This window comes from Misgurnus anguillicaudatus, chromosome 23 (assembly GCF_027580225.2).
Source record: "Misgurnus anguillicaudatus chromosome 23, ASM2758022v2, whole genome shotgun sequence".
In the NCBI taxonomy this organism is placed as follows: Eukaryota; Metazoa; Chordata; class Actinopteri; order Cypriniformes; family Cobitidae; genus Misgurnus; species Misgurnus anguillicaudatus.
Window position 1 is genome coordinate 17,508,603 of NC_073359.2, and position 22,006 is coordinate 17,530,608.

The window sequence follows — 22,006 nt, forward strand, 5'->3', positions numbered from 1 at the left end:
GTTCATAAAATCTTATGGATAACTTCATATTTTTATATACATAAGGAATATTTGATGTAGCATATTGCTTAAGAGTAATAAAATAAATATTGTACATAGCATAACATTTAAATATAATGTATAAATATAATATAATAGCCTATAATAATAAATATATGTTAAGAGTGCGGTAACAGTAAGACTTCTGTTTAATAATTTAATTTAATTTAATTTAATTATGAACTGCTCTACAAAGCAATTGTTACATTTTGTAACTTTACATTCTAATATAATTTGTGTTTTTTTTTTTGCTCAAACATATTTGTTTGTCTGAAAACGTGACGTGCGATAAAGACACGCCCACTCGCGCGCGTCGGCGTTCCAACTATAAATACTACGGGCCTACAATCTTTAACACATTAGGTCGGAGCACGGGAAGAAAACTATTCGGGCATTGACGTTGGCCGGATGGTTAAATCCAACCTTCAGACGATACTGAATAGTCACTGTTTTGTCAGAGAAAAAGAGAGTAATATATCCAAGATGCCAGTGATCGAACTGACCCGTAATAAACCCGAGCGTGAAAGGTAAAGTAGGACTTTATGTAGGACTTGTAAGTTAGCCAGCTAGCTCACCGGAGGCCTTGTTTGAGCAATGAAGCCTGGGTTATGCTATAGCATCTAAATAATGATGAAATACAATGAAATGTATATTTGCGTGTCTGTTTGGTATTCTTATACGTATTAAATCTGATAGAAAAAACATGAGTAAAATCCTTCAGAGGCGTGAGTTGTTATTTTCCAGCAAATAATAGTTAAGCTGTATATCAAATAAATACACCGTTCACGAAGACTTCTCTATGTTGTCAATCAGTCTGTTTTTTTAGAGTGATTGACAGGCACGTTTCCAGGTAAACGCTGTTTTGGCGCGTACGAACATTCTAGAAACGATTTGGTTCTAATCGGTCAGTTCTTACTGTCATATGCCTGTGGTGGTTTAAATGACTACATTTTGGTCTGTGATTTGTCTTAAAAAATCAACGACTGTCGTTTAATAACCACAGTTTTACCTCATGACGCGAAGTTTCTTTTACGTTTTATTTGATATATGAATGTTAATGCGTTTGTCGCTTTATTCAGATCTATATTTGAGCTCAACAAGTGATTGACGGATTGGTTTTAGCACGTTAACATGCTAGCTTAAGTCAATCAGATAATTACTAATATGACGCTGCGTTTTGTGTTATTGAACTGTATTTTGCGTTAGTTGTCATTAAAAAGAATGAAACGATCCACAACTTTGACTGTGTGAATCTGTTTTAATATAAGTAACATTAATCGCAGGTAAGGTAAGGTGCTAATGGCTAACATGTCGCCTCGCCCATCCCCCACTTGTTTGTGTCTCGTGCGTCATTGCTGTGCTGTATGTATTACCATGATGGTGAATCATTTAATATAGGAAATGAAATGGGTAATAAATTACAAAATCTAGGAATCTAGTGTTGTTACTGTTTAGTTGTGCTCGTATGTAACTTACTGAAAGCTGAATTGACTGGTAAATAAAACCTTACGTTTTCCACGTATGCATTATATGGCCACTTGATAAACCACGTGGTTTTATTATAGTAAAGTGTAGTTAAAGCGTTTCGGTTTTGTCGGAATTATTACCTTTTTTTTTTTTTTTATTACAAATGCGATAATTAAACATTGTTACTGTAGTAAAACCATAAAAAACTTAAATTTTCCTCATATCAGCAAAGAAAATTGTAGGTCATAAGAGCTAAAGATGTGATTTCTTGGTCTTGTGATTTGTGTTTGCTTGTCATAACTTGATCATTGCACGTTGCTGTATGCTTATGCAGTTTACCTATCGGCTGCATCATTGTAGGAAGTTGCCAAACCCCTTTGTCTGAAATATGGAGATGTGTAACACATCCTGATTTACTGGCTTAGAAATTTGTGTTGACATTTGGTTTTTGTATTTGTCACCTATTGTGAAGGCTTTCTTTAAATATTGCTTAAAGTACCCACCTTTAGTCATCAGGTTTAAATGATTGATGTACATCAGTGTTCATGTTCATTCGTCTATTACTGGCTGTTGTGTAACTAGTGTTTACTCAATCCTTCATGACTGCAATGATGTACGGTAGTACGCCTTCAGTGTGAGATGCAAAATAGTGTTTTTTTCCATTGTATAGCTTTGTTACATAAGAGATAAAAGTGAAATGAGGTCACTCAGGCTTGTGCAGCTTCTGTTGTGGTCAGGTTGAGAGATTTTCATATGCATTCGGCATTCAAAAGTTACTTTGGTCTGCTTTGTTTACAGATGCTGGAAAATCTTAGAGTGTTGGTTTCGGTATAGTTTGTCTACTTGCATGTGAATGAAGTATGATAATTGGATAAAACTAGGAACAGACTGTGTGACCCTGTCTGTGATATCCAGGCTAATCTTAGTATGGGATAAGAGAATTAAAAATTTGATTTCATTAATTGAGATTTTTCTTTGTTTTAATATTTAAGTATATCAGTATTAAAGAGATCAAGATTATATTTTCACAGAAAGTTCTTTAAGTAGGATGATTTTATCTACAAAATGGTAAATTGCAAAAAGATAGTTTGTTAAACAGACTGGGTCACATCTAGCAACATTCATGTCTTGATATTCAGTTTATAAATGACAGTTTTTTTTTTTACCCATGCCTTGGTGTTTGAAAAGCGGTGTTTTTTAGCAAGTTTTTGCTTTAATGGTTTACTGTAGATTTTGGCGCCATCTATTGGCAAGACTGTGAACTGCAACCCATGGCACAGTCCACCATAGATATGTATAAAGGCTAGATGTCTCGCCCTCGCTGCTGGCCATTTGAGTGGAATGTCCGCATTTTGGCGGCCATCTTGCCCCGGGGCGCTCGCTCACTCGTGGCATTGGGTTTTAGTGGTGCAGGTACTTTTAGATGGCCGTAACTTGCTTAATTTTTTACAGATTTTCAAACGGTTTGGTTTGTTATAAACGTCAAAGATGTACCTATGACACTGCATACTTATACTAAAAATAAATAAAAAATTCATGAAACATGTTAAATCGTCCAGAATTATAGCCACGTTAATAACGTTTGTAAAAAACCAAACCGTTTGAGAATCGGTGGAAAATTGAGCAAGTTGGCGTCATTTGAAAGTACCTGCACCATTGGGCTCGGTGCTACGAGTGAGCGAGCTGTCTGAGATAAGATGGCCGCCAGGTGATGCTGTTAGAGACTCCTTTGTAAGACATCTAGCCTTTATACATATCTATGCAGTCCACAGCTCAACCTTCCCTTTAAAAACTCCTAGAGAAGCTACGGTAGCCGCCACAAGAATAAACATGTCGTCTGAGACAACGTAGTGACAAAGTGTGCTCTGAAACAATACAGTTCATTATGTAAGGTCTTTATACACCACTGATAATATAGTTAAGTGTATTATGTTTCATTTCTCTCAAGAGATCCTTCTTAGTTATACAATGCACCTTTAAAGGGACACTTTTTGAAAATAGGCTCATTTTCCGGCTTCCCTAGAGTTAAACATTTGATTCTTACCATTACTGGGTCTGGTGGTACAACTTTTAGCATAGCTTAGCATAATCCATTGAATCCAATTAGACCATTAGCATTGCGCTCAAAAAAGAACCAAAGAGTTTTGATTTTGCCTATTTGTAGCTCGGCTCTTCTGTAGTGGCATTGTGTACTGAGACCGACAGAGAATTAAGTTGTGATTTTTCTAGGCCGATATGGCTCGACTGTGCTTTCTTTCCGGCGTAATCTGGCGCAGAGCCCGAAAATAGTCCCTTTTGGTTCATTTTAATAGCAGGTGACTATTTTTGGGTGCTGCGTCATATCATTGCACCTACGGCAGCAAAGTCCTTGATTATTGCGCCAGAATGAGAGTATAGCTCCTAGCCATATCTGCCTAGAAAATCGCAACTTTTGGTTTTCCGTTGGTCTTGGTGCGCGATGTAACTACAGAAGAGTCAAGTTTTAAATAGGGAAAATATTGAAACTCTTTGGTTATTTTTAAGCACGATTATACTAAGCTATGCTAGGTGGTACCGCCAGACCCGGAGATTGGCTAAATCGATTCCAAAACGGAAAATACAAATGTTTAACTCTAAGGGAGCTGGAAAATGAACATATTTTCAAAAGTGGACTTTCCCTTTAAAGTGGCATGTTGATTCCTTTAAATGTCTTGTGTTCTCATTCAGTATTGTTTGCGTAATTTTGTTTTATGGTGTTTTTTGTCCTGTCAGAGTAGTAATTAGTTGTGTTGTGTTTGCAGTTCCCATCGCTGCAGTAACCCGTGTCCGGGGCCTCTGTGGTGTTCCTGATGTCCCTCACCCACCCCTGAAGATCCCAGGTGGGCGAGGGAATGATCAAAGGGATCACAGTCTTTCAGCTAAAATATTCTATTCTGTAAGTACAGTGCTTTCGCTCTTGTTTCTACTTCCTTAATTTTAAATTAAAGACATGCACTTTATTGTCTAAAGAATTTTAACAATGACCTTGTTTGTGAAATCCAGAGTAAAGTCTCAAACAAATTGAGATTAAAAAGCATCAAAATTTGATTTAATTCATTGATTTTTAGATTGATTACAGTCTTTCACAGGACCTTACACAAGTCAGTATAAAAGATATCAATATTATATTTTTTACAGAATGTTCTTTACATTATGTAGGATGATTTTCTGTAGAAAACCGTAACGCAACCTTAGCTGGGTTTCTACAGGCAAGGTCCCGTAAACTTTAAAATAAAGGTGAAAATCATACATTAATTCATATGCCATTGGCAGATGTGGCAGAGTTAGTAGAGACCCTGTGACTTCATTTTACTGACTATACAGCATTGTCTTTGTATACTTCACAAAGATAGCGTTTATTGCTATTAGTAAGCAGAGATTAAACAGGTTCCAAGAGCAAGGGTCAATGATTGCAAACAACATATTAATCCCATCACTAGTCGGAATTGAAGGCATCTTCTCAATTCCACCATCTAATTCCTTCTGTTAAAGGAAAACACCAGTTTTTCAATATTTTACTATGTTTTTACCTCAATGTGAATTAGCATCTTTTTTAATCTTTCTTTGATTTAATTATACTTTATTCTCGCCATAAAAATAGCCTTTGAAGCTAGTATGGGGTTAAAGAGAGAGACCTCAACGTGAATTAATAAATACCTATCTTTTTTTCAATATGTGCACTTTTAATCTTTGTAGAGCACTTCTTGAATGTGTTAGCATTTAGCCTACCCCCATTCATTCCTATGGCTCCAAACAATTTTTTTTGTGCCACCATACTTACTCGTGTAACTACTCATGTAAGAGTCTTTAAATGGGGAAAACATGGAAGTGTTTGGTGCCATCTATATTCATCCCTGTTTGGAGCCATAGGAATGAATGGGGCTAGGCTAAATGCTAACACATTCACAGGGTGCTGTTCAAAGATTAAGTGCACGCATTGAAAAAATAGAGGTATGTATTAATTTTTATAAGTTGAGGTAAAATATTGAAAAACGTTGGTGTTTTCCTTTAATGTAATGGATTGTGTATTGTGAAATGGTATATAAATAACTTTGTTTACTTCATAGGATGCTCAGTTACTAGTTCTTGAGGAAGCTCCTCAGGTGAACAGCCGTGTCCGATTTTTGCTCTTTGAGCGACGCTGCTCTGTGAACAAACGCTTGGTTTGGAGGGGTGCACTGAAGGGGACTGGTCTTTACATTGAAATTCCTCCTGGTGTACTTCCCGAAGGGAGCAAAGAGAGGTTGGTTAAATTTATCCCGTCACACTTTACTTTTACGCATTACGATGGATAAGTGAAAATGAGATTATACACTCATTGGTTACTTTTCGTTTTAGTTTTTCACTCTTGCTGGAGTTTGCAGAGGAGAAGCTACAGGTTGATCACATTTTCATCTGCTTCCACAAGAGTCGAGATGACAGAGGTGAGACTATTTGCTTTTCCTATTCCAGTTTTCATTTCTTTTGCTGTCAACTTCTGTCTGATTTTAACCACATTATTTTTTTCAGCATCATTGCTGCGGACGTTCAGTTTCATGGGCTTTGAGATTGTGAGACCAGGTCATCCCCTTGTCCCAACCCGCCCCGACGCTTTCTTCATGGCTTACAGGATCGAAAGAGACTCCGATAGTGACGCATAGATTATAATCACATACTTGCTTCTAATAACTGTACTATTTCATCTGAACGTGGTCACTATTAAATGAAACATTGAGTTTGAATGTGTCAGATTGAGACTTCTTGTTAATTGCTGCGTTGTACTTGTAACGATTGTGCCGTGTTTTCATTTGTCATATTTGCACTAGTGTAACCAAATTTTCAGTGACCATTAGTCTACAAACCATTACTACTGGGTTGACTCAAAGTAATCGGTCTTTATGCTGTTTTTTCCCCCTTTTCCCATTCCCACACAATGATTGTTATAGGGTGTAATATTTATGGTTAAGATTCCCCAAGCAACAATCTATGTAGAATCGTGGTTTTCTTTGCTGATATTGATTTTTCTTTTATCCGTGTTTTCAAGTTGTTTCTTAATGTGTGCATGAATCTTGAGGATTTTAGTTATGATTTCAATTTGGATTTGTCTGCATGTTTACTACAGTGTGCAGAATAAAGTGCTCACCCTACACAGCCTTGGTTTTGGTACTTTCACATCTGTTTGCATGATGTACATTTTTATAGGATCATGTTTCTGTTAATTTATTCTGTAATGCCCTTCAGACCCCTTAAGATGTTTCGTAACACTCATTTTTTTCTAAGTAGAGTATTGTTAATAAGTAAACTCTACAAGGTCAAATTCTAACAAACTAAGCTGATTTCATAACACGCACTTTGAATATCGTTTTACTTGCTAAAAATTCGTAATCTGAGCTGTGTGACAAAAAATTTGATTGGCAAATGTACTCTAAGCTAAAAATGCATGTTTTTGCAAGAATTACAAGAAAATGGTTCTATTAAGGTTGATGGTTTTCAAACTTTTTGGCATGCATGTGTAGGGGGCATTCCTTTGTGTGCCCGCAAAGAAAATTCATGCCATGAAAGATCTCAAACTTAAAATTTTAATTAGACAAATCATAAAGGAGCGGTTTCCCGGACAGGGATTAGACTAATCCTAGACTAAAATGAATGGAAGAGCTGTCCAAACTTAAAAAAACTTGCACTGACATACCTTAAAATACATCAGTGCCCTTTTGTGTTGCCTTACAATTTTTAGTAAGGCATGGTTTTTAAAACTAGTTAAATTAGCCAATTAAATTACCCAATAATGGGGTAGTTTTCCGGACAGGGATTCGACTAGTTCTTGACTAAAATAAATGTAAGAGCTGTCTAAACTGAAAACAACTTGCACTGACATATCTTAAAATACTTAAGTGCCCTTTGTTTTGCCTCAAAATGCCCACAGGTAATGTTTTCAGTAAGGCATGTTGGTTAAAACCAGTTATATTTTCCTAATTAAACTGAGGCCTAGTCCTGTCTTAAGGTAATCACTGTCCGGGAAACCACCCCTAAAAGGCCTGGTCTGGGCCTAAGCTAATCCTTGTCCGGGAAACCACCCCAAAATTATACAATGTGGTGCTGTTGCTTGGTAGCTATATTTTTTTCTGAGGTTATAGAAAGAATTTAATTAATAATTGTCTTCTAAAATGTCATAAAACTGATTCATCCTGGCCCACCTCGTTTGAGAATCGCTATGCTATGTAATCGTGAAAGGTGTATGAATAAGACGTGACAGAATGTGAATCACAAAGATAAGACTTTGGGACAGCATGATTTGTTTATTGTAATTGGAAAGTTTATAGATCATGTATCTAAGTGATATTTAGGTTAGCTTGCCAACTTTTTATTAGGCTACAAAATTTTAAAGCTTAAATGAAACTTTAAACTGGTCTGACAAAGTTGTGAAGACCTAATTGTGCCGTTATGCTACGAACAGTCTCAATGTCTGTAAAAGATAAATATTGCAGGCAGAGATAATCTTCCCAGTCCAAGCCATGCTGATCTTGAAACAGTCCTTGCTCTGCGAGTTTGAGAACCAAAAGCGATTGCTTAACTAACAGCCAGTTAGAAAACAAACTGCTCTCCATTTGGTTGTGCTGGAAGAGTCCCTTTCTGGGACCCCAAAGTAGTACCTGGAGGACACTTGGCACATCGGCCATTAATATCCCAGGTTTATTTGACGAGAGCTGGGTGATCAGCCAAAGCAGACCTGGAGAGTATGGAGTAGGCACTTTGCACAGGGCCGAGCCACTGTCGGTGAGATGTAGACAGTACTTTAGCAAGTCCCCCAACTGGTGTTCTTGCAATGTTGCTTTTTCCTCATCCTCAAAGTTGAGCACCACACGAGGGGTGCCCCATTTCTCCCATAAGGCTTGACACATCTCGCCTTTCGTCTTTCCGTTGTCTAGTTGGTCCTCGGAGACTGTGATCTTATTAGGTTCATCTGAACAAGGGTCTGAAATCATGTCTCTTCCCTTTTTTATCTCACTAAGGTATTCTCTAGTGTCCACTCCCTTCCATGTGACACTAGGCCACACTAACATGAAACTCTGTGGTTTTAGTTCCTTGTGAACTACATTGTATTGTCCAAAGACCTGTAGTCCCATTACCAATTGGAGGACAAGAAGACAAAGCCTCCTCTCATAAACCTCAGGGTGGGTACAGTGCAAAGAGTGTCCCTCCTCAACAAAGTCCTCAAGTGTTCCCAATGGAAAGTCTCTTGACACAGTCACACTGACACCTTTTTCCAGGAGAGAGACAACTGTTTGCTGTTGGCATGCATCTGTGCTGCCCCCATGTGATGGATCTGGTGTTGTCTGAGGACTTTCTGGTTGTAAGGCATGAGTTCGATTTGGAGCTGTGCATTGTGGGAAATGGACCACACCTTGTTCGAGGTTTGGATGTAGCAAAGGACAATCTGATGCCGAATCCTCTCTGTGAACCTGCAAGAAACATTGGGGAATTAAGATTTGGAGTTCATTTAACATTCCAGTATCGTAACGATGTTGTTATTTACTCAAAAACAGCATGTATCTTCAAAAAGACGTTGTAGTGCAACTAAAAACATGCAATTAAATCTACCCGGAATCTGTCAAACTGTCGTGCTGTTGCTCAACACCTGGCATAATGGAGGAAGTGTGGTTTGAGGCTTTTTGTACTGCTAGCCAGAGTTGCCTTATAAGGATGTGCTTTCTGCATGTGGTTCGAGGGCTTAGCCTGGGAAAGTGTTGATGGCCTATTTACAGTCGAGGATTAAATAACTTGCATATTGCTAAATCTAAATAAACTACATTTAACATGTAACAGTGTTTAGTTCATAGTTGATGTTATCACCTTAGCTGCAAACAGCCGCCTGGGAATCTTTGGACAACACACCAAGTAGTAAACGTCCTTCCCAGTCCACTGCTGTCCGCAAAGAAGAAAGTCATTCGGGTGGGACGTCTTCGCAATCTTGCTTTCCTGCTCGTTCACGAAGACGCTAGTTTCGATCTTCTCCAACACTTCCCTTAGAAACTGTAGGTAACACTCTTGAATGCTCGTGGAGACCTGCTCATAGCTCTGGAAGGTTCTGAGAAGTCTGCAGAGTTGCTCATCCGGGATGTCGAAAGTCACCTGTTGCAAGGACTGACCATCATGTAGCTCTTCTTCGTAGTTCTCCTTTTGGTCTTGGTACGGTGTTTTCATGTATAGAGGATTATCATAGTTGTGGATTCCTGAATAAGGTGGGTCCAGAGCATCTGTTGGCAGTGAAATGGTTCTTCTCAGACTCTTTTTGGGTATAGGAGGAGGAGTTTGGTCTGAGAAAAATCTCGCCTGGTGATGTTCTGTGCAAAACGACAGATAGGAGAGTATCAGTATTACAGTATTCTGTGCCATTGCACGCACACCTGCATAACTGCATGCATAGATCTGGTACATGAGTGCAAGAAAATGTCATGAGAAACAACGAAATGAAATTTTGTGGCAATCCAAAGTGGTTTGGGTTTATCAGGTGTTACTTCTACTTTAACAGAAATGGGGAAGGCTTTGCATGTGACATATGTCCGTATGCACCCCTCACATTACCTAGGTCCTTATTTTCTGCAAAACTAAGCTTGCTTTTAAACTTTGTACTCACCGTATCGATGTATTGGACAGTGAATCGCATTACAGTCAGTAGATTCGAACACATCAGCAAATGGAGTCAAAGGCGTCTGTGGTCCAGACAAGGGTAGATCTACGTTCAGCTCTACATCCTGGATGGAGCATGAAGATGACTGACTCCTACACATGCAAATCACATCGATCCAGAAATATAATAACATTAGAACATGTTACAAAGCTTTTTATTTGGCAGTTCGTTTTACCGACCACTATTATTTTAAGCAATACGAAGTTTCTTACATCACAGCTGTTATGCGTCAACATCTTACCTGCGCTGTTTGATGGGCAATGCAGGTGGCAATGTCCTTCCTGGCTCTCCCAAGAGAGCGTGGTCTGCTGCCTGATGCATTTTAGTTTAACGTGTGACAGAGTAAGGGTTCGATTATGCATTGTACCCTCCTCCAACTGTCAGTTCCTGTAGTTTTCTTCCAGTGTCAGCACGCATGCAGCTTTTTTATGTGCTCTCTCTCTTTTTGTCTCACACACATAGCCTCAGATTATCTTACATCTGAGGTTGGCAGCGGAAAAGTATAACGCACATCTGTTTACTACAACTTTGAAAAGTTGTAAAACAAGCTTACTGTCAAGTTTTAACATTAACTTGCACTGTGCTAATGCACTGTGCCAAGTTTGTGTAAAACAAAGGTTTCTTTTTGCTAAGTATTTCCATACATAAAGGAAACACATTTTGTGGTATCTAATAGTATTGCTTTTTAGAGAACTTGAAACCAAATTTTATTGCAGCTCTACTGATAGTGCATGATACTAGCAATGCCACATGAAGTAACTTTAAATTGCACTGTAAGTAAGATGAAAGTGTATGCCAAATGCATTAATGTAAGCACTTTACTCCAGACTGGCTGACAAAAAATGAAAGTTGGTGAGGAATGTTTAATACATGCTATTTGTGGTCACTCACTTCCTTGTAATATGGTGTTTAAGGACAACCAAATGTGTGAATGTGTTCTGCATAAAATAAAAACCATATAGGACATAAAAACACTGACTTCTCCTATTTTAAAGAACATTTTATTTAGGCTACATGAATGCGTTAATGTAGAGATGTTTATCGAAATCAGCTAACATTAAGGTAAACATGCACTGGGCCAGCCTTTAAGGACCAAATAACAACAAATCTGCAACAATACAAAAACCAGCACATAACAGAGGCATAGAGGTTGCTCTCAAAATAAATGTTTAATGTAATTTACGATCACTAGAGGGTGCTGTTGTTCTTTTTTACACAACAAGAAACCCCAAGCATGAAATTGAAGTCTAAAGATTTGAAGATGATTTAGTTCAGTTTGATTGAGACATTATTACTACGTTTGATGCACATTGTGGACTTACACTTAATGAGCATATAAATAGTCAGCCATCATCACCAGCAAAAGCTTTTATGTAGTCATTAACTTAATTTGCAATTAGACAAAACCAGTTTGAACCTAAATCCGTGATTTGCATGTTTTAGTGAATATCATCTTTCATGGTTTTGGCAAAGAGTGCAAACATTGTTTTTTACACGTTCATCATTTCAAGTGCAGATCAAAGGATGAATTGCTCACTTCTAATTTAAGAAACGGGTGCATGGAGCGAGGTCGCTTTCAGTTGCTAATGAAAACGAACATGTAAGGGAGAGCAATAGAGAGAGAGAAGAAGAGACCTAAACAATGAAGACTGAGAGGTGGATCGTCATTAGACTGAAATGTTGCACTTAGTAAACACTTCAGTAAACACGTTGTGGCTGGATCCTTAATATGCACAATTGCTGATTTACGTCAAGCAGTGTTTTCATGCAAAACCAACCAACTTATGTTGCGATCCAATTTTTGGACCTAAATAAATATCTTACTCAGATGTATGGAAGCCCATTTTCGCCACATAAGAAAAAAAAATCATGCTCTGATAAATCATAATTTTGATTTTTTAATCTCATAATTATGACTTTTTATCTCATAATTTTGACTTTTTTATCTCAAATGTATTACTTTAAAAGTCATAATATCGACTTTTAAAGTCATCATTTTGACTTTTTATCTCATAATTTTGACTTTTAAAGTCATAATTATGATTTATCAGAGCATGAGTTTTTTCTTATGTGGCGGAAATGGGCTTCCATACTGACGTAGCAATGATACTGTATAATGCTACAGTGGTACTACACTGTATAAAAATGCAGGTTTTGCAAGTCAATTCAACTTACTGTTTTAGGTTTGACCTGTGAATAGTTGACATAACTTATAAAAACAAGTAAAAATGGTTTAATTTAATGTTTTAAGTTAAAGTAGCATAAAAATATATGTTGATTTGACCAAAATGCTCCTTTTTTACAGTGTATGCAGACTTTCCAGTCTGCTTATAAAAATGAAACTAAAATACTTAAGTAGTGTCCACCTCTGCCAAGCAGTGACTAAGTTTGTGGTAAAGGGTTTGCATCCGTTTGCCACAGTAGATGCCTCTGCATTTGCTGTATTTTGTCCAGCATCATGTCTTTTCAAAAGAAAATAACAAATGCATGCATGACCAAAAGTTGCATGCTTTATGTCTGTCTAGTTCTGTTTTATTAATTTCAAATCACATATTTACTGGTTGAGAAACACTGCCCTAGGCTATAGGTCACTGGACTTTACTTTAAGAAGTAGCTCACCTACTTTTAAGTTTGTTCTGAGCTTGCTACACATAATTTGTGTATACTCTGTTCTGTGTCTTCTGAACAGATATTAAAGCGAGTTTATACAAACATACAAATTTGTGCTTATTCCCTCACCCAATGAGAATCGATAAGGAATCGGATCGATAAGCAACATCGATAATGGAATCGGAATTGTTAAATTCTTATCAATTCCCATCCCTAGTTTAAGTTGGAATGTTGTCTTTCCTTCTGGACGGCAAGGTCAGTGACTGTAAAATCGAGGGCATTTTACAGTATTAAACACACATTTATAACGATTTCATCAGGCTTTCAGAAACATTTTTAAAAAGAACACAAAGAATGGCCTCTCAGTTACCGTAGTTGCAACTCTTGCGTCATCACAACTGGTTGTTCAACACATCACCGTTTCTGTTTAATAAATGTTGTGCAACTTTTTGTCAGGGCTGAACGCAGCCCTGTTGTTGCAGTTACATGTTTGAATGAAACTTAACTTCCGATAACTTTTGATTCAAAATTAGTGCTGAACCACAGAGATCATAGTCTGTTTTGATGCCCTTTTCAGTCACCTAAAAAAGTTTTGTGACACCTCAGGCAACATTTAAAATGTAGTGTAAATGTCACTGCATTAGAAACCAAGCATTATTACAAACTAGAGCTTTTTATTTGAAAGAGATTTAATTCAAACAGATGTTTAAACAGGCAGATTTAGTAGATCTATAAGGTCAGATCACACATGTCCTATACAATCACACTGATCACATTAACATTTAAAATATTAAACATTTATAATAATAATAAAATCATAATTAATAAAAAAGTGAATAATAATCCAGTTTAATAAATGTGACAATCAGAAAGTGTCCAAATGCTGTATGTTGTCATAAGAATATGTTTTTATGAAATGCTTTGCCTAAAATATTCCACGTCACTTGTTTTGATAGTTTGTTGTATAATGCAATGACATTAATGCACATCTATGTTTGACTAAGGTGTCCAGATACATTTTGGGAATACTGTTTTTAGAGAGCAGAGGCTTTTTAAACATTGGTACGTTCAAAAATACTTTATTTTTCTTGGTAAACATTTGAAATTCTTAATATTTGAACATTACAGAATACATAAAAAATGTATCCAGAAAACATTAATCAAGAAATTCTATTTTTACATTAAAAAACATTTTAGCCAGTACAGCTCTAATGTATGTGTATCTAAAGATTCAAATTGAAATTGAAATCGAAAGAGTTTCCTTCTGGTTTCTGAGGTGTTTGCGTAAAACTCCCCAAAGGCTCCTCTTCCTTTTTGTGACTGGAGTTTGGCTAGATGGAGAGGGTTGAAGATCTTTCCTCTGAGCCAGCTGTCTCTGAATCTCAGTTTCTGTAATGCTGTGGCTCCTAAAGAACCGACGGCTTGCAGGAGACCGATGTGGAGGGGTACTGGCCCTTATTTGGACTGGGGATGTCCTAACAGGAACGCTTCTTTTCATTTCAAGCTTGGGGTGTCTGGAAGAGATTTCTTCAGGTGAACGTCTGTGCCCAGTCTGAAAGAGCAGCGTCTCTTCGCTGGCCATTTGTGGGCTTTTGCTTAAAGTGATGAAGCCGTATGGGGTGGTGACTTTGGGTAGGTGAGGCAGGGAGAGGGCTGCTCTGCTTGCATGGTCGGAGCAATGTTCAGCCTCCATGAATGGACAGCAGAAGGAAGGTTCACTCTGGGTGGGCATCCGTCTGAGGGTGGGATGATCGGAGATGCCTCCAACTAGTTTCCTTCCAGGACCAGGAGATGAGCCGAAACCGGAAGATGAGGATGATACTGATGAAGAAAGCGAGGAGGACATGGGTTGAGGAGGGTAAGTCTCCAAAATATCTTCAGTGCTATACCAGTCCTCATCTTCTTCAGACTGTTTCTCATTTGATTTGGATCTAAAATTGTCCTCCAGGGCGAGTTTTGGGATGGTGAATTGAGGGATGCTGTCGGGTGTCACGACGATGCTGCGTATGCTGTCTTTACTCCCGCGGCTTTCTGACCCTAGTGAACTTCCGAACGAGCACGCGCTCGCGGTGGCCCACATGAGCGCGCGAATGCCCGCTGAGCTGTGACGACGTGCAAACGGGAATCCCACGCTCTCCGACTCGCTCTCTGTGCACGTTCCCGTGCAGTTTCCAGCGCTGGCAGTGCGCGTAACCGCCATGTTCTTGTGCATTGCTGACATGCTGTATTCTGTTACACTTTTATGTATGAAACGATGTGTTTATCATCACCTGTTTGTGCCTGAACGTGCAACTCCAGACTACCGTACATTAAAAGTCTATCATCTCTTTCCCCTTTATATTTTCCCGTGTTATTGTTTTGTGCGTGCGTAAATGTGACGAGAGAGACGTGGGTGGAAACATGTCCAAATATGGATCTCCTGGGGTATTTCCGATCTGACAGGTCTCCTGCGTAACACAAATGACAGGAAACTGTATTTTGGTAACGCCAAAATACTACATTTACTCATTGCATTGTTTATGTTAATTATGATTTCACCAGTTTTATCGTGCATTTTAATTTTTTTTGATGGAAATTATGGTAAAAATGCAAAAAAAAAAAACTGGTAAACACAAACATTAAACCCTTACAAACACGTCCGTTACGAAAATTAACATACTTATATAAAACTGAAAACATTGTCCGTTAAACTGTAGTTACCACAAACTAAGCATGATTTTGCTGTAGTAACCATATTATATTGATAGAAATTATGGTGAAAAACCTGTGATAACCATTTGATTTAGGCATCACACACAGTTCAAGTTTTTTTCAAAACAAAGAAAAATTGATAAAAAAAGTGCTTCTATAACAATAAATCTTATTTTAGTTTAATTTTATTACGATAAGAAACTATATTAGGCTAAACCTTGTGGATCTTTTATTTGTGACATTTTTGCATTTAGTTTTACCTAAAAATAATTAATGTGTATTAGTGTAGAATTTAGCATGAAATTATACATTGCATTACTTTAAAAGATATGGGGTAGCATGGTACAGTAAAGCAGTTGTCAAATGTTAACTCTTTTATATATTCTTTTATAGCAAAACAAATAAAATAATAAAAAGTATAATATTATTGTGGAAACAATAACACAATATTACAACTTTAATTGTTGTTAGTGTGTTTAAATATATCCACTTAACACTTGAGTTTTTTCTTCATGTAGTTTCTATTTACAATACACGTAATATTGCAAATATTGTGTACTGTTTCCCATACTATAAATAACTTGCACTATAGACAGTACAGATACAATGACCGTGTCTCAATACGAAGGGTGCAGCCTCCGGAGGTCGCATTTCGAGGCTGCATACGTCATCATGACGGTCTTGTTTCAGAATATTAACAATTATAAAGTTGACTGTACATCTTAATTAATAGTTATTTGTTTAATATGCGAGTGTAGTGGTCAGTTAACTTAAATAAACCAGGCTTGATGACGATCCACCCTGCATAATATGCGCCCCCGCAGGCTGAAGCCTTTGGATTGAGAAACGGTGTCATGAGCAATTCGGTCCCCCCTGCAATTCGGTTTTATAAGCCATGATTACTACACTTTTACTATTGAAAAATGCATTTTGTAAGGTATGTTAATAATTTACAAAAAAAGTATTGTTTTTGTAAAGCAGATGATGACACAAAAGTACTGACGTGTCTGCAACATGAATATTAGTTTATTATATTATTTTTTTGGTAACTTTTATTTTAAAAAAATTTGTATGCTTCTATTTTGTACAACATAATTAGCTTGCTATTTCGCTAACGCTTCACTGTTTAGTGTAGTATAGAGGCTGTTTCTCAATATGCGTTCTTCAGCGATCTTGCGTCCTCGTGTCCTCGCTCTACGTCATCATTAACGGTCGAAGTTCATTCCAATTCTCAAGAACGCAAGGACAGAGGACGCATGAAAATACCCGGATGTGTTCTTGATATCGAGGATGCATCGAGTGCAGACTTGCTGAAATCGCGTAACGCCCCAGAAGTCATTGCGGCAAAACTTCCGAGTTCGTTCTTCCAAGGTCGCCTGGCAAGACCGATCTCCACGAGGACGCAAGTCCGTTCTTTGCGTTCTTGGAATTGAGAAACAGCCAGAGACAGAGCGCCGTTACGCAAATTTGAAAACCACGCCCACCGGGGGGGAAATCAATCCAACCGTCTTCATTGACTTTGTGTTGCGAGAGGCCGCCTCCTTTTCATTTCTGGCTTATAACAAAAAACTGAATAATGCCTAAAAGCTGCTGTGTGACAAGATGTACAGCTAACAAGCCAAAAAACCCAGAAATGGGTTTTTATAAACTGTCGAACCATAAAACCCAGCCTTTAAAGGGACACTTCACCCATTTGCATTAAGCTTTGTATAGTTAGATCCCCAGTCATGTTTTTGAATGGTCATGCATCATTTCCTCAGTTGCCACTGAGACAGGAGAAATACTGATTTCAGTGTTGCACTTCCTTCTTTCAATGATGTAAAAATCATCATTTTGCATCATTGAAAGAAGGAAATGCTATATCTTTGTTAAGGGAGTGAGACTACAAACACCCATTTTCTTGGTCAAATAGGCACCAAATTTGAAATGTATGTTACATTTCGACTACAAATATGATGCACTTTCAATAAAGATTAATGTTTCTACGGGTGAAATGCTCCTTTAAGGAGAATAAAGTGGATCGCCGACTACGTTTCCCCCTAGTGGACGCAGTTCTACTAATATGAGTACTATGAAAAGTTGCCTGTATCCATTTTTGTGTCTTTAAACGCTCGTTCTCTGGGGTCGACAGCTTATAAAAACTTATTTACAGATTAAACTTAAAAACAGAATAATACCTAAAAGCTGCTGTGTGACAAGGTGTACATCTAACACGCCAAAAAAATAAATAAATAATTTTTTATAAGCTGTCGACTTCAAAAAACGAGCGTTTAGACACAGAAATGGAAACAGGCAACCCCCCACAGCACTCCCACCAGCAAAACTGCGTCCAATAGGGGGAAACGCAATCGGCGATCCACCCCACTCTCCCCAAAGACTGGGCTCCACGGCTCGACAGCCCACAAAAACCCACCTCTGTGTTCCCTGGCTTGCCAGCTGCACACACCGTCCCAAAGCAGCCCCCAGGCATCACTCAGTTTCCCGCCACAAGCCAGAAATGACAAGGAGGCGGCCCCCCGCAACACAAAGTCAATGGAGACTGTTGGACCGCCCTCCCCCCCGGTGGGCGTGGCCATCAGGTTGTGACGCGCTGCGCTCTGTCTCTATGCAGTACGCTATTTCTCGCGCAGGCGCGCAGACCAACCACACCTGTTATAATTAGAGCGCGCGCAGCAGCACTGATTGCACGCAGCGCGCGTAAATTCACAGTGAAACGCTTGAATCCAGTCAATGGTTTAATGAAGAGAGAGCATCGAGATGACTAACCAATGCAACTACACCGTTGAGTCTGACAACACCGAGGGTCAAGAGGCAAGTTTGTTTTAAATGCATTTAATCCCTGTAAATATTTTACGTTTACTGTGTACACGATGCAAGGCCTTCGTACCATAAGATGAGGAACACACGAGCATGAGTTTGTTGCAGTTGCGTACTTTGAGTTTTCTTTAGGCAACTTTTTCTTTTCTCAACAGAAGAAAGCTGTGGCGAAGAGAGGCGTTGTTTCATCCATCCTCTGTCGGATTTCACAGTTTTGGCCAGTCAGTTTTACTGTGAGTAACGTTAGTCTTATTGTTAAAGCTATTTATCGTAGTTGGACTCTTGTAGTCAAGTGTCTTTGCGTTAGTGTGGTTACTTCGTATGTTTACGTGTGTTTGAAATGGCTGACTGTGAAAACCATCCTACATGATAAACGAACATTCTGTGACAATATAACCTTGATAACGTTATCTTTTTAATATTGACTAAGTAAGGTCATGTCAAAGATTAAAATCAATGATTGAAATCAAACTTGCATCTTCTGCGCTTCTTTCAGATGCGGGCTCTACGTGGTTTGTGGTGGTTGTTTGGGTTTTCTGCACCAGTGAAGGCCATCTCTCCATCATCTGAAGAAAAACGAGGTTCTCCTAAAGAACGACAGTGCAGAACGGTCCGAAAGCGTCTCCGCAGGGCTACCCGCCTGCTGTTGGCCATCCTGCCCCGACGCATCCAGAGTGCTCTGGGTTATCCGGTCTGCACCAGCATTGGCTGTGCTGTGTCCCCAGGTGCACTTTAAATTCGTATTGTTTTTTTGGCTGAATTGGTCGAGCATTGCATTACCCAGCGCAAATATCTGATTTCCAGCAAACACAATTGTATTCCTTGAATGCACCATACAAGGGTCTGCCAAATGCATGCATGTAATTTAAATGTAAATCTCTGTACTTGTGATATGATTTGATCATGTGTTGCATTCATGTTGTCACTTAATCAAGAATGACACGGCTTTCTGTTTTTAGAGGTGCGCTGTTCTCCGACCAAACCCTGTGGCAAAGGCAGTAAGAGAAAGCAGGATGACCTGGATGAGGAAGAGGAGGTAGAGCAGCAATCGTGGGTTGAAGCACTTACTCAAGAGCTGGCGGAGGAAGATCATGCAGTTGATCCAGACTACGAGGTTTGTTCTACCTCACAAATTCACAAGTCTAGTTGATTTTAACATAAAATCACCCTACATAACATTTTAAGTGCTGGAGCGCGCTGCGACGCTTCGATAGCATTTAGCTTAGCCCCATTCATTCAATGCTACCATTTAGAGATAAAGTTAGAAGTGACCAAACACATCAACGTTTTTCCTATTTAAGACGAGTAGTTATACGAGCAAGTTTGGTGGTACAAAATAAAACGTAGCGCTTTTCTAAGCGGATTTAAAAGAGGAGCTTCATTTTATGGCGTAATAGCACTTTTGGGAGTACTTCAACTCGGCGCAGCAACACCCTCCCTCTCCCATTATGAGAGGGAGAAGGGGAGTGGACTTTTCAGGCAAGTATTTTTACGTTGATGTGTTTGGTCACTTCTAACTTTATCTCTAAATGGTAGCATTGAATGAATGGGTCTAAGCTAAATGCTATCGAAGCGTCGCAGCGCGCTCCAGCACTTACGTGCACGCACACAGATGATAGAGGGATGTATCAACAATTCTTATTTAAGGTAATAACATATTTAAAATTGAAAATGAGTAGACTATTCCTTTAAGGAATATTCCACATGTACTCAAGGATTTTTTTTAAACTCCTCAAAAAGAATAGAGTAATGGTGACTGTTTACTTGTGTAAAAAATACATTTAGCAGTTTGGCTTTCCTAAGGGTCTATATAACCTGTTCTGAAATGAGTCTATTAAAATGTATATATTGCAATACATATCGCTATCGCAAGTGGCTGCAATGTATATCGCATTATGGAAAAATACAGAATGTTGCTTGTTCTCACACGACAGCATCAAGCTCTTTTCATGCTAACACATTGACCCAGAGGATCTTATGAAAAACTTTCCATTATTTTACACAAAGTCAATGAAAATCGAGTAGGACCAAAAAAGTTCAGCGACGACGTCCCAAGTAACAGCAGCAATGACAGTGTTCTTAATATGACAAAAAGTATTTTGATTAATGCCATTAATGTTTTATTTTTATCAGTGTATACCACTAGTCAACTAAATGAATATAAAATGGCAAAGATGAATGCACATTTATATATTGATTCAATAGATTTATAGCATTTTGAAAAAAAAGTGTTTCATTTTGTCACTTTCTCGATATAGAAAACACAATTTTACCCAAATTAGTCAAAAATGGATTTATGGTGCTTTGGAACCAAACTCTTCAGATATACATATAGATCGCTAAAGATTTAGGGTCATTCAGCAGAAGATATTTTTTTGTGTGGGGGGATTGTAATCTATATAATCTCTTTAGTAAAAGTGTTTTGCATGTCAGTTTAAAGTAAATAATACATTATTATCCTTTTTTACACATACATCTGTATTGCCTCCTGCAGCCCAGTGCGGTTGAGACGGACAGTGAGGAATATCGGTCACACAATGACACCGAGAGTGATTTGGAGATCGAGAAGGGTGTCGTGGTGATCAAAGACTTGGACACGGTAAAGTCAAGTGATTTATCACAAAAAATATTCTTTTCTTAAATTAATCTGAATTTTTTTTATTTCAAATTGCACGTTTTGTATTGCAGGCTGTTTCTGCGGAGGCCTAATGATGGCAGTGTGCACTATCAAGAGAGTGTTGTGTTCATTTTCATTCTGTGGCATTGCTAGTTGAATCTCTTCCCAGTTTGCTTGTTTTTGTATGTTCTAATATTAAACTACCAAATAAAAGTATTTGTTTATAGTACCACTAGTTTGACTTTTTTGCAACGTCCAGTGCACATTTTGGCCAGTAGATGGCAGCTGGTCACTTTGATAAACTACAGTCCTACAGATAACACATTGAAGGCCTGTTTTTGTACTTCGTTTACATTCCTATAGCTCTGATAGACCTTTGGTTAGGGTTGCGAAGGTCATGGGTTTGATCCCAGGGAACTCTCACTGATAAACATTGGATATGTCAAGTGCATACATTTAAATCGTAGTTTAAATTTTAATCTTTTAGAAGCAAATATATCAAAGCTGTGTAGCATTTTATTTCAAGTAGCTTTCTGCAGTTGTATTATTTTATAACCTCATTGTTTACAGACCATCTTTTATCAATGGGAAAGGGCGGGAGAAACGTTGAGCATTTTTTTTTTGTGACCACTTGAGTCTGATGGATGTTGGTGCATGACCACCTTCACTACCTCTGGTCTCCTGTGAGTCTATTTATTTATTAAGAGTGGTGGATTATTGCAAAGGACCCCTAACATTAATTTGTGCCCCTGAGAAATACATTTCTGGTTTGATTTGATTTAAGTTGGCAGCGACAACGTTTTTAAATGAGAGGAGAACATTCCTTTTTTTTTAAGGCAATGCGGAGCGCTTGCGCATTTGAAGGGATAATGCCCTTAAGGCCAACCATCAAAACGCTTTCTGTTTGTTGCCCTAGCTGAGATTTTTCCCCCCTGCTATTTTTCTTGGAGGCTTAGAAAAAATTGAGATGCTGGCAAGGTGGGGAGAAGTCTTTTAAAGCATACATCAAATCTATGGCCGTCTGGGATTTCTTAGCTGTCAGGCTTTTTTGAAGGCGAGATGGTTGCGTCTTGGGGAGC

The 22,006-nt window shown here is 38.3% G+C and overlaps 3 protein-coding genes across 3 annotated transcripts; 2 read left to right on the forward strand and 1 right to left on the reverse strand.

Moving 5' to 3' along the window:
• The first annotated feature begins 383 nt into the window (after nt 1-383).
• On the forward strand, nt 384-6,654 carry oaz1a (ornithine decarboxylase antizyme 1a). The gene is given in 6 exon segments (XM_055217612.2): nt 384-566; nt 4,287-4,332; nt 4,334-4,420; nt 5,592-5,767; nt 5,863-5,948; nt 6,034-6,654. Coding segments are annotated over 6 exon segments (645 nt in total). The 5' UTR covers nt 384-447; the 3' UTR covers nt 6,165-6,654.
• Nucleotides 6,655-7,729: 1,075 nt separating this feature from the next.
• LOC129453381 (inactive tyrosine-protein kinase PEAK1) lies at nt 7,730-12,036 on the reverse strand. Its single transcript, XM_055217611.2, has 4 exons — nt 10,434-12,036; nt 10,139-10,284; nt 9,355-9,845; nt 7,730-8,963 (listed from the first exon to the last, which is right to left on the reverse strand). The coding sequence occupies exons 1-4, from the start codon at nt 10,511-10,513 to the stop codon at nt 7,902-7,904; spliced, it is 1,779 nt and encodes a 592-aa protein (XP_055073586.2). The 5' UTR covers nt 10,514-12,036; the 3' UTR covers nt 7,730-7,901.
• A 6,109-nt stretch (nt 12,037-18,145) lies between these two features.
• On the forward strand, nt 18,146-21,156 carry org (oogenesis-related gene). The gene is made up of 6 exons (XM_055218772.2): nt 18,146-18,304; nt 18,466-18,543; nt 18,807-19,035; nt 19,270-19,424; nt 20,805-20,909; nt 20,999-21,156. Exons 1-6 carry the CDS (start codon nt 18,251-18,253, stop codon nt 21,017-21,019), a joined length of 642 nt encoding a protein of 213 aa, XP_055074747.2. The 5' UTR covers nt 18,146-18,250; the 3' UTR covers nt 21,020-21,156.
• The last annotated feature ends 850 nt before the right edge of the window (nt 21,157-22,006 follow it).